The sequence below is a fragment of the Cololabis saira genome, chromosome 6 (genome assembly GCF_033807715.1).
Source record: "Cololabis saira isolate AMF1-May2022 chromosome 6, fColSai1.1, whole genome shotgun sequence".
Lineage (NCBI taxonomy): Eukaryota > Metazoa > Chordata > Actinopteri > Beloniformes > Belonidae > Cololabis > Cololabis saira.
In genome coordinates, this window is record NC_084592.1 from 12,679,426 (window position 1) to 12,695,243 (window position 15,818).

General features: G+C 42.0%; 1 protein-coding gene across 2 annotated transcripts in view; it reads right to left on the bottom strand.

Annotated features, from left to right (window-relative positions):
- itgav (integrin, alpha V) overlaps positions 1 to 15,818 on the bottom strand; it is a 563,305-nt gene that overhangs the window by 7,762 nt on the left and 539,725 nt on the right. For both annotated transcript variants that reach the window (XM_061723310.1, XM_061723309.1), the window contains 16 exons: positions 15,183 to 15,276; positions 15,030 to 15,075; positions 14,561 to 14,668; positions 13,408 to 13,463; positions 13,117 to 13,262; positions 10,116 to 10,250; positions 9,097 to 9,164; positions 8,820 to 8,964; positions 8,506 to 8,598; positions 8,055 to 8,134; positions 5,548 to 5,628; positions 4,851 to 4,956; positions 4,294 to 4,452; positions 2,242 to 2,373; positions 2,027 to 2,140; positions 816 to 923 (listed from right to left, as the gene is read on the bottom strand). In XM_061723310.1, the coding sequence (XP_061579294.1) occupies positions 816 to 923; positions 2,027 to 2,140; positions 2,242 to 2,373; positions 4,294 to 4,452; positions 4,851 to 4,956; positions 5,548 to 5,628; positions 8,055 to 8,134; positions 8,506 to 8,598; positions 8,820 to 8,964; positions 9,097 to 9,164; positions 10,116 to 10,250; positions 13,117 to 13,262; positions 13,408 to 13,463; positions 14,561 to 14,668; positions 15,030 to 15,075; positions 15,183 to 15,276 (1,671 nt within the window). The remainder of the gene's footprint in view (positions 1 to 815; positions 924 to 2,026; positions 2,141 to 2,241; positions 2,374 to 4,293; positions 4,453 to 4,850; positions 4,957 to 5,547; positions 5,629 to 8,054; positions 8,135 to 8,505; positions 8,599 to 8,819; positions 8,965 to 9,096; positions 9,165 to 10,115; positions 10,251 to 13,116; positions 13,263 to 13,407; positions 13,464 to 14,560; positions 14,669 to 15,029; positions 15,076 to 15,182; positions 15,277 to 15,818) is intronic.

The following is a 15,818-nucleotide window of genomic DNA, read 5'->3' on the forward strand; positions in this document are numbered from 1 at the left end:
CAAAAAACAAGCACCATTAGAAAATGCTACACAGAAGATATACAGCTCGATACGTGCTCTCATGTTTGTTACGGTGGAGCGAGCGTTCCCTCTGCTGGTTGAACTTCCATATTTACAGAAATAAGGCCAGGCTTTATTTACCTTAGTCACGGTAGCGGGTCTTTACTTCTCACCACCACTGGTGCAACTGGTCATACTTTACTAGGGTAAGTTATTGTGATGCCTCAAGACATAAAACAGGATCTGGAGTTGCACATATTAACACTTGCACCTCGTCTGCACTTCCCAGGTGTGAGAAACCTTCATCCACCTCAGTTTTTGTTATGTTCACAAATGTTTGCTCTGCCAGTGCATTTCAGAGAAAATCCAAGCTCAACAAGTTGTGGCTGCACAGCTGAGACTTTCTGTATGTATCCAATCAAAATAGCGTCTTAATTTAACGGGATAGGAACCTTTCTGGTCTAAGCCAAGATTTTACTTTGACTTTACTTTGTTCAGATAAATAAATCAAACAGCACAAAAAAAAATATGTTACAGAAAAATACTTAGATGAACTCAAAAATTACACAGCCTGATTATTGAACTGATGAGATTAAAAACAGTAAAGTATCAAAATTCCAGGCAGATATTTCTCCTTCACTTCACTTCCGGCCCCATCTGCTACATACTGGGGGGCAGATCTTATTTCTTTGGGTTGAGTCTGGGTTTGAATCAAATGGGTCTTATTTTGTGGAAACACAGTGGTGTTTATTTCTGACTCTTGAGCAGCTCTGGCTTAAACCCCCCCCACTTATAAGTCATCACGGTCAACTCACAGTGGTGCTGTTGGACGGTGGGTCTGACTCCAGGTTCTTGTACGGCATCTCGATGACCCGGAAGGACGCCGCAGACTGAACCACGTACGAACGGTTCTGATTCTCAGTCTGGACAAGACAAAAAAAAGAATAAAAATCAAGGAAAATAGAGCAGCATAAGATAAGATAAGATAAGATATCCTTTATTTTCTCCCTCAGTGGGGAAACTTATTTTGTTGTCAGCAGTACACTTAGCACACACATGTAGGGGAGGGGTAAAAAGACTGAAAAGTCAGAAATAAAAAATATATAAAGAATACAAAAAGATACGTATAAAATATGTATAAACACAGGATATGAACAGTATATACAGTTAAGAAACAGTGCAGAAAAGCAGGTGGAGTGTTGTGAGGTAGACTGGCAGCATCTCTGACAAACACCTCCAACGTTATGAAAAGCCGACCAAACAAGTCCGACTATTGTCAGAAAACAATAACTACTGTACAGCATCAAGGGAAATCTCCCACACACCTTTCTTGAGTGACATTGACTGCGTTTCCATGCACTCAATAACCCTTTTAAAACCCAAATATTGGCAATAACCCGAATTTGCACGGCCATGTAAACACCAATAACCCCTTTGAATAACCCGAATTTGCTCATATTCCGGTTTTTAAAAACCCGAATATGACCCCTGGGTTACTCCTTTTAAAACCTGAATATTGGGTCATGTAAACGCCTAACGGAATATCTCCATCAAACAGAACATGAATTTGTTTTCTGCACATGTTCTGTTCACAAGGAATCCTGGTCTTTTGAGTCCAGGAAGTTCTTATAAACACGGAGAAACACAAGACCAGGAGGAGACTAATCACCTCATAAATGTAATGAAGGATATGAACATTTTGGCATTTGTAGACGGTAGAAAGTACCGGGATAGCCAGATTTACAAGAAGGTGAGCGAAAAGTTGCGCGAAGCAGCATTTGTTTTGAATTTGGATACAGGAAGAAGAAGCGGAAATAATTGCGTCATCACGTTCTCCGTGCGTCGCTGGTTTGATCCAGATATCCCAAATGATTAATTACCATGTAAACAGGGATAACCCTGTTTACTCACGCATGTAAACTGAATATTCGAATGTTTCAGTAACCGGAATATTTGTAATAACCCGAATTTTGACTGCATGTAAACGTAGTCAGTGTGTTGCTGATTTCAGGAAGTATTTGCTTACCCTGAGGAAGTTACTGACAGTCAGTCTGGAGTAGATGAAGAGGATGGCGTTCTTGGACCTCTCCAGACGACCCACCTGACACCTGAGCTTCAGACAGTCGGCTGTGCTGCAGTCCTACACACACACACACACACACACATTGATGTTCAGCCAGTCTCCGTCAACCTCGCAGCCCCGTGCTGCCTGCAGATTCAGCTTTTACTGTGTGCTGGTACCAGTATCTGGTGGTCACTCTGGGCGTCTCTGGACTCCAGGTCTCTTTTTTTGCGGACGTGGTTTCGGTTTCGTCCCTCCTCTCGTTCCCTTGGTGGAATAACGCTGGTGTTTTTCTGGGACGTCAGCGGGTTCTAACAAACACAGAGTTGGTTATGTGAGGTCGGTGGAGACAGCTTCTAACTCCACTCCTGATTAAGGCAAGCACAAACCCTTCCTGAACAGTTTGGATGGACCTGAGGAAGCTCCCGTGAAAGCTCTGAAGGTGGACCTGAGTACCCGTATCTGGATGTTTGTTGTTTTCGCTAACGGCCAACTGCAGAGCTCGGCGCCCTCGCTCACAGGTGCCGTTCAACGTCACTTGCAGAAATGCTTCAGTTCATTTTAGCTGTTTAAGCAATGAGAGCCGGCCGGACACCTCTGATGGTCGCCAGACTTAAGAACTAGGCGCTTTTCCACTAGTACCTACTCGGCCCGGCTTGGTTCGCCTCCACTCGGTTTGGCGCTTTCCCACTAGGGGTCTACCGTGCCCAGTAGGTACTTTTTCTGTAACTATTCTGCCGAGGTTCTAAGCGGCTGAGTTGGGCTGTATCTGACGTCATCACACGACAGGCCACCGATTGGTCGGGGGGTTGGAGTCAGACGTCTGAGTCAGGATGTGACATCAGAGAAAGAGACTCTGACGGCTTCTTGTTCATTTTATTCAACAGGCAATGGCAGCAAAAGTCTGTTTCATGATCCAACTCTGAAGTGCAGATGTTCCTAAACCTGGTGGCTGAGGAGAGAATTAAAAAGGATCTAGACGGGCGATAAGGAACGACCAGATCTACCAGGAGCTCTGTCACTTCATAGCTGCTCGCGGCTCCAGCTGACTTTTCAGCAGCGCTGAGACAAACTAAAAAAATTCAAAAGCGTTCCCACCTGAAGCTTCTCTCACTCTCATTTTTTAACTTGATATCGAACACAAGACACAGACCCAGCAGCACATATGTCATCTCTTCCAGGTTCTACATCTTTAGTGTTGTTGTCTTCTTCGTTTAGGACCCCGTCCACACGTAGCCGGGTATTTTTAAAACCGAATATTTCCCCCCTCCGTTTATAAAAATGTATAAAATTTGCATCCACATTACATCGTTTTAAAAAAAAACCCCTTCCACACGTAACCGAAGATCTGCGTTTTCGACCACATTCATAAGCATTTCAAACCTGTAGATAATCTGCGGCTCCCGGGGAAGCTGCACCTCCGCGGCTCCGCGGCTCCGCGGCTCCGCTTCCCCGGCAGGCGCGTCTCCTCCCCCCGTGTCCCGCAAAGGGAGCTGCCGCGTTATCGACGCAGCCCTACGCCGTACCCTACGGCGTAGGGTACGGCGTAGGGTACGGCGTAGGGTGCGCGTCGCCGCGTACCCTACGGCGTAGGCTCTGCGTCGGTGTAACGCAGTAAGCGGTGGTCAAGACCAGAGACCATTTATTTAATAAATAGCTTGGAGAACAGATGGTGGATCATCTGTAGTTCTATAGTAAACAAAAGGCGCACGTCAGAGCAGATTTGTAGTTGTTTTGGCACATAATGTGACGTTCGAAAACGCAAAACTCCAGTTGTGTGTGTCTACACGCATCTACATAAATGGAGTTTTCAAAAATCTTCACTTTGCCCGGAGTTTTTTTAAACCTTCGTTTATTTGCGTTTTCGTGTGGATGACGGGGGGTCTCAATCACACAATCAAATACGTTACAGCAGCTTCACTCCAACCTCCAGGCTGAGATGAGTAGAGCCGAGTAGGTGCTAGTGGAAAAGCGCCATTACTCTCCCTCTACTCCCGCCTCACACTCCTCACAGTCTCAGGCGACCCGTTTCCATCCCATGTCACTAATCACAGCCAGCCTTGCCACATCCAACACAATCAGCCCTTCTGAGTTTGTCTGTTGAATCACAGCCTGACAACGTAAACAGCTTTAACTGGGACACCTCTCGTGCTGACAGGTTGCTGTCAGTCAGCCAGTCCGACAGCCATCGACCGTGAAAACATATCTGCTTGTGAGTGTGTGTGTCTCACCGAGACGTTGAGCGGGTTGATCTCCACGTCCGTGGTGCAGTTGATGGGTCCCTCCGTCTCGAAGCTGGTGATGTAGAGCAAGGAGCCGTTCTTGTAGCGGTACGGCCAGTCCACCTCCAGCATGGCCTTGCTGAACGTACTGGGCCCGTTGTTCAGCAGCTGAGGGAGCAGAACTCGGTCAGGATTCATATCAGTGCAGCATCACGGCATCAAGACAACGTCCTCAATCAGCAACGTTTTCCTTCCATTTCAAACTTTAAAACGAAGGTTTAAACTTATATCTCACATTTGTCCTGCAGAAAATACTCATTTGAAAAGCAAACAGGGAGTACGCAGCCAAGAGTTTTCCAGGCGCACTAATAATCCAAGAGTGTAATAATGTCATGGATGCTATCAGCAGCTTCTGCCTGACTTTCTTAAAGAAAGTCCCAAATTGCTGATTGTAGAGGCAAGTTTGCTGTTGTGATTAGCGACTGTGTTTAAATGACACTTGCTTCTGTTCATTTAAAATCAGTGAGTTTATCCTGAAGAGGCTCATCGCCCTCACACTCTGATACCTCGTAGACTTGTAATATCTGTGGTCCGATGTCGTCTCCCACCATGGGGGGGTCCTTAGGTTTCCAGTTGGCTACAGGAAGCAGCACCTGACTGGGAGACGATGACCTGGAAACACACAGCTTAATTATAAGTTATGACACCTTTACGATGGCCTCAAATCTTTCTTTTTTGAATAAAGCTTATAGTCAGGGTTGTCTTAGGTGCTCAGAGACATCCTTTTACTTAAGCAGCCATAGGCCTATGCTGCTGGGATACCTCCCATGATGCACTGGGCTCATTCCTCACACTAAACTAATGCACTGGCATGATATGAATTCTGAGTCGGACGTTTACTGGAATGAACTGAAATAACTGAATTACAATGATGTGGAGTGAATAGGAACACACTTGGACTGAACTGGACTTTATTGAACTTGTGTTCTGTGTGAAGTGCCTTGTCATGACTTTTGCTGTGAATTGTTGCTATAGAAACAGAGTGAGCTGGAATTGAACTGTTATGATAAGCTCTGAAGCACTTTGATCTGTGTATGAATATGAATGACTGTACATTGTATAAACAAACATGGTTTGTAGTATTTGGACAATAATCCTTCATCAAAAACTCAAATTCTGCACCAGCAAATAGTTAAATAGTTGGCATATTCTTCTAAAAGTGCTGAAAAGCTTTGAAGAGGAGGTGACTGAGTGTGTTTTTACCCTCTGATGGAGACTTTGGCGAGCACAGCCAGCTTAGTGAGGGTGGAGACACGAGGACTGGTGTTATCAAACTGGTTGGAGCTGAAACGCAAACATACTTAATCACATACGTGTAACATATGAGATTTACAAAACAATGCACTTAAGACTGCAAAACTAAAGCGTGTTGCAGTGCAGCATACGCAGCTAGGATATGATGCTTATTGCTTCCACATTCATTCCTCATTCCCTGCTCAAACACTCCTGATGGGATCACCATCCGCTTGTCATCAACGTCTACATAGGTCTGTCAATGGCCCAGTGATGTGAGCCCGTGGTGTTGGAGCAGGGCAACGTCAAATACACGCAGGACAGTCTGTCCTAGGAAACAGGGCTGGGAAACGCTGCTTCAAATAGATCAAAAAGCCTCAAATGAAGAAATGGTCTAATTGTGTCCAATATTTTATTGTTCTTCTACCAATAAAGGGCTGCTGGCTTCAAACGTAACTTATAATAATTAACCCTGCAGAACGGAGAGGTGAAGAAAATCCAGCAAAATCAAATGACTAAAGTTTGATATGATGTAATGGTTTAAATATAAAACAAAATAAATTTGAATGAGAAGTGACTCAACGTGGAGGAAGCATAGATCTAAATAGTGTTTATCTGTGTGCTGGGTTACTAAGATGAGTTGCGTTTGTTTGCTTTTAACTGGCCCCTGATTTGTGAGACTCCATAAGTTTTGAATTGTTAAACTAACATGTTGGTTTCCCAGTAAGACTGGTGTTCCGTAAGAGTGGCCGAGCTGAGGAGGAGGGGAGCAGGACGAGTGTAACCAAAGGCTGCTGAAACCTCTCATTAACATGCCTCGGCTCTCGCCCACAGAAACACAAACACAGACCCACACGGAAGAATGTGAAGACTGACTGCAGACTGCTTCTTTCACTTTCAGGGGTTTTGTCATTTAGATGAGCACTGGTTTGGGGGAGTGTAGTGAACAGAGCGGCTGTTTCACTCCATCAGAGCTGCTCGCTGCTTCCTGCTGAGCCTCACAAATCCCCTTTCACCTCCTCATACCATTCTGAGCTTAAACTTTGCTCTGTGCAGAAATATATTTAAAGAGTAAATAAAACAAATACATTTTTTGACGTTGGAGTAATAATTAACACGTATGTATTAACACGAGTTGAAATATTTTATCAAGCTTAAATTACTACTTTTCCTCAGTCATAGTAAAAGCAATAATAATCCTAAAATGAGGACATTCGTTTGGGGTTTTTTCCAAATTCATGAGGAAAAAAAGGGAAGCTACGTACGCTGAAATGTGGAGGCTGTAAATAATAATCCAAAACAACTATTCATTCATGATTCTTCAGTAATAACAACACAACACAAAAAACAGCTGATTTCAGACAGTCATTTAGTGCCGTTTTTCATCCATTGCATATTTTATTTCGTGGATCGTACTTTTAAGAAGATATTTTTTCAATACAAAAGTTAATTATTCAACTTCTTTAAAACTGCTCTACCTTCAGGTGCCAGCAGGTGGAGCTGCGACTCTGACAGTGTGACCAGTAGTATCTACTAAAACAATGTCAGGGAGGTTCTAGATCAGGGGTCGGCAACCCAAAATGTTGAAAGAGCCATATTGGACCAAAAACAAATATGTCTGGAGCCGCAAACAATGAAAAGTCTTGTATAAGCCTTAGAATGAAGACAACACATGCTGCGTGTATCTATATTAGTTATAACTGGGGGAAGATTTTTTTTTCATTATGCACTTCGAGAAAAAAGTCTAAATGTCGAGAAAAAAGCCGAAATTTGGAGAAAAGTCGAAATTTGGAGAAAAAAGTCAGAATTTGGAGAAAAAGTCAAAATGTCGAGATTAATGTTGAAGTACAATCTTGAGAAAAGTCGAAATGTTGAGAAAAAAATCGAAATGTCGAGAAAAAAATTGAAATTTTGAGATTAAAAAGGGAAGAAAAAAAGAGGAAAAAAGGACAAAAAGAAGAAAAAAGAAAAAAGGAAAAAAAGAAGAAAAAAAAGAAAAAAGGAAAAAAAAAGAAAAAAAGAGAAAAAAATGAGAAAAAAAAAGAAGAAAAAAAAAGGTCAAACATTTTTAAAAAAGCTCCAGGAGCCAGTAGGACGGCGCTAAAGAGCCGCATGCGGCTCTAGAGCCGCGGGTTGCCGACCCCTGTACTAGACCGAGGCGATAAAGGTTCATAAAGGCTATCGGGCAACGCACCACCACTAGGAAAACCATTCATTAATTCATCCGTTCATTTATTCTAATGCTCTTTTATAGCCAAGACTCATTTAACAGTTTGAGATACCGTACTTCTGCCTGCTAATGTCCAATCAGAATGAAGCCATGAGGCCAGAGGCCCCGCCCCATTCTGGAACGATTTCAGCCCGGTTGAAAATGGCACAGCATCTCTCCCATCGGCTCTCGTGTTATCAGCTTTATTCCACAAGTCAGGTGCTTCAGTGCAATCTCTCCGGGTGTCTATGTCTTCTGCCAGCCTTACCTGACCATCTGCAGGTCAAACTTCACCGACGTGTCCTCCTCGGACAGCTGGTGGACGCTGAATCTCAGCTCAGCCAGGATCTAGACGACGACCAGAGAGCAGGGGACAGATACACACATTAAAAAAACATAAGCAACAAAAAAACTGGAAAGAGACAGATTTTCTAAGACCTACAACTGCCTTAAAAGTTGTATCATTAATGTTATCTCATTTTCACTACATTCATTGTCACTAGGTTGAATGATGGTCGCTTTTATTAACCATCAAAAGAGATCATTACCCTTCTCAGCATTAGTGTTGCTACCTTGTGTTATCGTTTTCTGTAATTTCTTATTTAGTTAACCACACACCATCAATCAGAACTGATCATCGTCAATCAGAACTGTTCACACACACATCAGATCCACTGTAAATCTTTAGCTGCGATGCTCGTGATCCAGTCCTCACTGACCTTAGTTCCTCCCTTCATGGGGTTTCCCAGGTCACACACCACCATCTTGGTCTGGTTATCCTTCTTGGTAGCGCAGGACAGCCTGGAGTGAGCCTGTGAAGAGCAGCAAAACTCGGTTTTACATCAACCTCATGACAGAACTGGACTGGCTTTATTCAAGAACAACACTGCTGGGATAAAAAGTGACATTTTTCTGGGTTTAGATCACATTTGAGATAAACTTACTTCTATAAAAGGATGAAAAGAGAATTCATTTTTAACTGCTTGGGGATTTAGTGGATGATTTTCAGGATAATTGATGTGAGAGACGCTACCTGACTGCGGACGACGCTGGTGAAGTCGGCCTGCTGCGGCGGGAAGACGTGGAGCTCAGCCTCGTACGCTCCCTCGCCCTGATTCTCTGCCGTCACCTCCAGAGTGAGAGCGTTGTCATCGCCGATGTAGATCTGCTCACGGTCGCTACACACGGAGAAAGGCAACAGTTAAATGTCTCGTGTTTCTGCCATTTAAACTAAAAACAGGTGACATTTTATGACCACTTTTCATCACTACATTGCAGAAGTAATAGCAATAAAACAAACTATTTCCCACCTCTTCACTGACAAGCGGAGGTCAGGCTTACAGATGTTGTCATCTCCACAGTCCAACAGGATGTGAGCCTGATGGGACGAAGATGAGACCAAGGAATAATGGAGGAGAGGAGGGAAAAAGAAAAAAAACAAAACATTTATTGCCAAAAGAGAACAGAAAAGTATCAGCCGTGTTGATTGAAACAATGTGGTCAAGATCCTCTACAAGACAAGAGCCTGAAAAGCTGCACATTCACTTGGTCTGTTGGTTTTTGTTAAGAAAATCCAAAAAAAATCACCCAATAAGAAACAATTAGGCAGCATGCAGCACTCCATAATGGCTAAAAGTCATGTAACTAGGGATGGGCGGTATGGACTAAAAAATGTATCACGATTATTTCTGGCATTTATCCTGATAACGATAAAAATGACGATAAAAAAAATACCTATTCAACTCCACCTTTGTAACTATAAATCTATCACCACATTCAGTCTTTGGAGCCCCCAAATCACTGCTCTAAAAGATACTAAATGCTACTAAACTACACCAATTAAATTGAATTAATAAAAAACAATTTCCTTCCTTCCTTCCTTCCTTCCTTCCTTCCTTCCTTCCTTCCTTCCTTCCTTCCTTCCTTCCTTCCTTCCTTCCTTCCTTCCTTCCTTCCTTCCTTCCTTCCTTCCTTCCTTCCTTCCTTCCTTCCTTCCTTCCTTCCTTCCTTCCTTCCTTCCTTCCTTCCTTCCTTCCTTCCTTCCTTCCTTCCTTCCTTCCTTCCTTCCTTCCTTCCTTCCTTCCTTCCTTCCTTCGATTTAACACAGAAACATAAATCATCTTTACACAAAAACGTCATCAACGGGAATTTATCGTTTTTACCGCGAGATGACAAATTCTTACCATGGGGAATTTCTTTGACGGTAAATCGTGAACGGTAAAATATCACCCATTCCAACATGACGCTTGGATAAACTCTGCTGTCCCATGTGCCATACAAACTCATAAGCACCATTACTAAAAGGTTTGTGCAGACACGGCAGACTCACCTGCTTGGTGATGTTAGATGGCGTAGACATGTCCAGGATGGGCAGAAGTCCGGTGGAGTCGGCAGCCCGCTGGTAGTCCAGATTGTACTCCATCGCCACAGAAATGGGAGTGATCTTATCCCGGAAGTCATCGTTCTGAAATGGAGATTAAAACATGCTTTAATACTCGCAAAAATCCTCACTGTCGTCTGTCTATGCAACATGTTTTTCATGACAAAAGTTATAGGTCAAAGTGTTTTTTACAAAGTTGCTGAGAAGCATTGGCGTTGCATCTTCTGTGACTTTGTGTGAAGCACCGGAGGCCTAAATACTGAGAGGTAGCTGTGTGTTATATCATAAACAGAGAACATTTATGAGTATAAAAAAAAAGATGTACCGCACCCAGTGCAAGAGTTACACATTGATGCTTTAAAATGTTCTGATGACGTGTGCCTGTAGAAACAGGATGTGAGGTAAAGAGAGGCTGCTGTACATAATGATGACAAAGAGTTGGTAAAGAAATATGACAAATGTCATATTTCATGACATATATGATGATCCAGTTGGACGGCTGTTTGGGTTCAATAACTTGCAGGAATATTCAGCGTTTGGTAATTTATTTGATCTAATTTACTTTTATCCAATGAAGCAGATATAAAGACCAACACTTCCTCAAAGTGTATCTGATATTTGTAATTGAAATCAAGAAGTTGGACCTTGTCACAAATATCCAGGAGTGACAGTAAGCCGTTCTGGCGGAAACACCCAGATTAAGTTTGTTTATGCGTTATTACTGTCCTTGAGGTTGCATGTTTTAGATGTTGCTGTCTTTCAACACACCCAGCTTGAGACCTAGACCTTCATGACAAGCTGATGGTGAGCCATGCAGGACGGTGGGTCCTGAGGAGCAGGGTTAAGGAGCGCTGCTCTAGAACAGTGGTTCCCAACCTTTTTTCCTTGTTCCCCCCCTACTTGTGTCTAAGACCAGCCGGGCCCCCCGACCCGTACGTACTAGCACCAAAAGAGGAAAGTGATTCGTTACAAATCTTTAATTGAAAAAATGAACATTAATTATGTTTTTTTGATACATTTCTCTTTGGTTTACTCTGTATACAGATGACTTTGTTTTTCTCGCCTTCATTTTGTGTCACCAATGTCTAAAATACGCACAAAAAATAATTGCAAGGACATAAAATAATTTCTAAAAAATGTCTCTTAATATGAGAGCAAAAAATTGTAAACTTTTCCTTTAACAACCTCTCAGAGTAGTAGTATGATTAAATGTTGAATAATGATATAATAAGTTTTTAAGTTTGTATCCTGCTAAATAATTTAGAAATATATTTTGGTCATTTTAAAATACTAAGTGGGTTTATACAGACTTGGATTACTGTATTCCATTAGGTGTGTTATTACGATTTTTTTATTTATTTAACATGCGCAAATATAATTATTACAACTGCATATCCTCAAAGCAGACAAAGTTACGCGCACCCCCAGAGATCTCTGGTGCCCCCCAAGGGGGGGCCAGGACCCCAGGTTGGGAGACACTGATCTAGAACATGCAGGACAGTGTAGTGAAAAAGTGTAGCACATATTTACACTTGTTTGAATGGGTGACTGAGAAACAGTGTAAATCACAGTTTTTTTTTTAAAACTGAAGCAAATTTAGAGCAACGAGCTACAGACGGACTTGTTTGTTTACTTAAACTCGGGCATTCGATGGTTTTTCCCGAGTGTGCTTAGTGTGCCTGTTCAAGCTGCAAGAGAATCAAGCCAGTCACATGGTTGATAAAAAGAGCCACATGATAAACTGGATGCTGATTGTAAATCCATCCTTCTACGGTGATGGCACCTCCGGCCTCATTCAGCTCTGCTTGGTCACACAGAAACATCTCGCTGGATATCAGGACCCGAGGCGGCCTGGATCGGCCCGGTTAAACGCTGGAAGTGACAATGGGGAGGCATCTGGCCTGGCTCCGTCTCAAAGCCTTGGCTTCGGGCTCGATGGTGGGAAAGCGGCCAGTGTGGTGCGGTGGTTAGGACTGCCCCACACAGGAATACATCTCTGTTTGAACCAGCCCTCTGAAGCTCTTCCCAGGCCTGCGGACGGTTCCTGCAGGAACTCCAGCTGAGAACAGGCGTGTTCGCTTGATCACTGATCCCAACGGTGTGGCTGTGTGACATTTGACTGGTTTGTCTGTGTGGATCAGTGATGGATTTGTGGAGCTCCATCCCATAACAGACGGCTGTATTTGTTAGTGTGCCTCACGGTCAAACATACACGCTGATCTTAGAGTTTAAACTGGAGAAAATGTTATGAAGCAAAGTACAGTTTACATTTGGTCATCAGTGAAAGGGAAGTTTAGTTTAGTTTCTTCTGGCAAAGCTTTGCTACGACTAATTCACTCACAATTCCATGTACAGGACTGTCTCAGAAAATTAGAATATTGTGATAAAGTTCTTTATTTTCTGTAATGCAATTAAAAACACAAAAATGTCATACATTCTGGATTCATTACAAATCAACTGAAATATTGCAAGCCTTTTATTATTTTAATATTGCTGATTATGGCTTACAGTTTAAGATTAAGATTCCCAGAATATTCTAATTTTTTGAGATAGGATATTTGAGTTTTCTTAAACTGTAAGCCATGATCAGCAATATTAAAATAATAAAAGGCTTGCAATATTTCAGTTGATTTGTAATGAATCCAGAATGTATGACATTTTTGTTTTTGTAATTGCATTACAGAAAATCACAATATTCTAATTTTCTTAGACAGTCCTGTATAATGGCCCCAATGTGCATCAGACAGAAATATCCTGCAGATCTTTAGATTTGTAAAATGAAGGTTTCTACATGTTCAGAGAGTTCTCACGATTTCATAAAGAAAGAACTGTTGAAAGGTCTTCATCTTGTACATGTCATGGAGGAATTAAGAGCTCAGGTTATTAGACATCTGTTATGTCCTCGTGTCTCTAAAAGCAGTTTTTATCTGTGATTGTGAAGCTGGCTCACCGTCAGGTAGACCTCCTGCTCCTCGCAGGCGGGTCTTTGTCCGTTGTTCACCGTCATGTTCTTGGCGTACTGGGACGTATCGCTGTGCAGAAAGAGGACGCGTTTCGTCGCCTTCAGACGGTCCAACATCAGGTTCACGCGAAAAGCTAGACGAGTGTGTGAGTAGAAATAAAGACAAGAAAACGGTCAGACAGCTGCAGCGTTAGAAATATCACCCTGGTGATGTTTCATCCTTCTTGTTATGTTGCACAGAGAAACGGTGGGGTTGCTGGTGGGGGGGGGTTTACGTACTCAGAGTGCCTGGAGCTCCGTGGCCGCTGGCTTTCAGACAGTACTTCACCTTAAAACTAAAATAAAACACACACACAGACTCAACTGTAACACAAAGCTTGTGGGAAACAGATGAATAAGCAGCTATGGCACCAGTGAAAGAGTGAAATCATGTTATAGGACATGACTGGATTCCAAAATTGAGAGCTAAAGGTTGGTCTGTGGACCATTAACTCAAAGGAGTAGTTGGAAATATTACTTTGTTATTATTGTTATGAATCTTTATTTCGGCTTGTACACACTTTCTTACAAAACAAGATGAAAAGGTAAAAAAAAAAATAAAAATTTCCTTTGCCAAAAAGGTGTAGGCAGAAGCCGTAGCTTATAGTGCATACCCTTTTTTTCTTATGATCAGCTTAAATATGAGACATATTCCGTGGATATTACTCCGTGGAAACAAACAATACATAACAATACAAAAATAAGACAAAATATAAAATTGGCGTTTCACATTCTAGAATGTTTTTGATAGTATACTTTATAATTATAGTGTTTTATATTTATTTACAGTATTTTCTTTAAACATTTCCTTAAACTTGAAGATATAACTACACACTTTTAGGTTGTTATGACAACTATTCCGAATTTCTCTAGCCTTAATTGATGTACATCTCTTTTTAATATTAGTTCTTGCTGTCGTCATCTCAAACATGAGTTTCCCCTTCAGGTCATAGCGGGTTTCTTTTATCTGGAACAGGTCCTGAATGTAGTTTGGAAGTAGTTTCTGCTGGGTTTTAAAGGCAAATAAAACAGTTTTCTGCTCTACTATATCATGGCATTTTAAAGTATTATATTTAATAAAGAGATTATTTGTTGGTTTATAATAGTCAGATCTATTAATTATCCTTAACGCTCTTTTCTGTAACAGGAAAATAGGGTTTGTATTTGTTTTATAGGTGTTACCCCATACCTCCACACAATAAGTCATGTATGGAACTATGAGTGAGTTATACATCAAAAACAGTGCTCTTTGACAGAAAAAATAATTTGTTTTATTTAATATTGCTAGGGTTTTGGACAAGGGTTGTATTAGGGTTATTGATGAGAGTTAAATGTTCGGAAGTAATATGAAGCTACAAAAAAAGCGTTTAAGACGGAAAAAGTGGGAACTCACCATGACACAGATGTGCTGGTGCCGGGACGCACGCAGTTCTTCTCCTCTGGGTTGACGATCTGAGGCGAGATGTCTAACGTGGCGTTGACACTTATCACAGGTCGGGCTCTGACACACACACACACACACAAAGGTAATATTTATATGCTCAGATTTGAACGTGCCATCAACGACAGTGGAGTGGGATGCGGAGGGTTAGTGTGGATAAACACCAGAGGACAGAAACAACACAAGCATGTCGTTCATGCTCCTCGGTACTGAAGGGTTAAATAATCCTGACAGAATCTATAAAGCCAGTAGGAGCACCGCCAGGGAAAACAGCAGCTCTTTGATATCAGAGGTGGCCTCCTTCATTAAAGTTGTCGACAGACACATGTACAGCCACAGCAGGGAGGCGCACGCACACACAAACACACAAACATATATACCACACACATGCTCACCATATACACTATTTGGATTTGATTACCTGTATAAAACAGCCTTGTCTGCTCCGAACGCTCCAACTATTAAATCTGTAGGACACAAACACAGTTGAGCTTTATTTGACCCCTGCCGTGCTTCTTCAGGCATACGTGCGTCATGAGTGTGTGTGTGTGTGTGTGTGTGTGTGTACACACACCTGGATATCCATTCTGGTCTATGTCAGTGTTTCCAGTGATGGAGTATCCAAAGCTGGGGGGCATGTAGCTGGAGGCCCATTTGCCCTGCAACACCTGAGAAACGAGGTAAACGCATGAAATTAAACCGGACCGTCCTTCCTGTTGTTTGAGTTCTAACTCGGTGGAAGTGAGAGACGAAGGCAGGGAGAACAAGACGGCCCAACATCGACAGAAATCTACCCAGTCATTTTATGTTTTGGTGAGTCAAAGTTGCAATTGTTTTTATAGTGCATGTTTTTCTTAATCCAGAAGTAGCAATAATTGCACAGAACTCATAAAATAGACCTGTTTCTGTTATTTTGTTCACAAAAAGAACTAAGTGAACTTTAAACTGAATATTTTTATGGATGGGACAGTAGATGGGAAGTGAAATTTTGAAAATTCTGAGTACTTTTTGCTCAGAGATGTTAATATAATTGGTCAAAATGAAAAATCAAATAATTTCATCAGCTTGCCTGAATAAAAGGGTACAAGACACTCTATATTGCACATTTATTGCCTGGATATATCTTTCACAAATGGAAAAAAAGCAGATTTTTTTTCGACCACACTGTTCTGTTAGAACTCTTTTTGCGGCTTAATGCAGAAAAATGTGG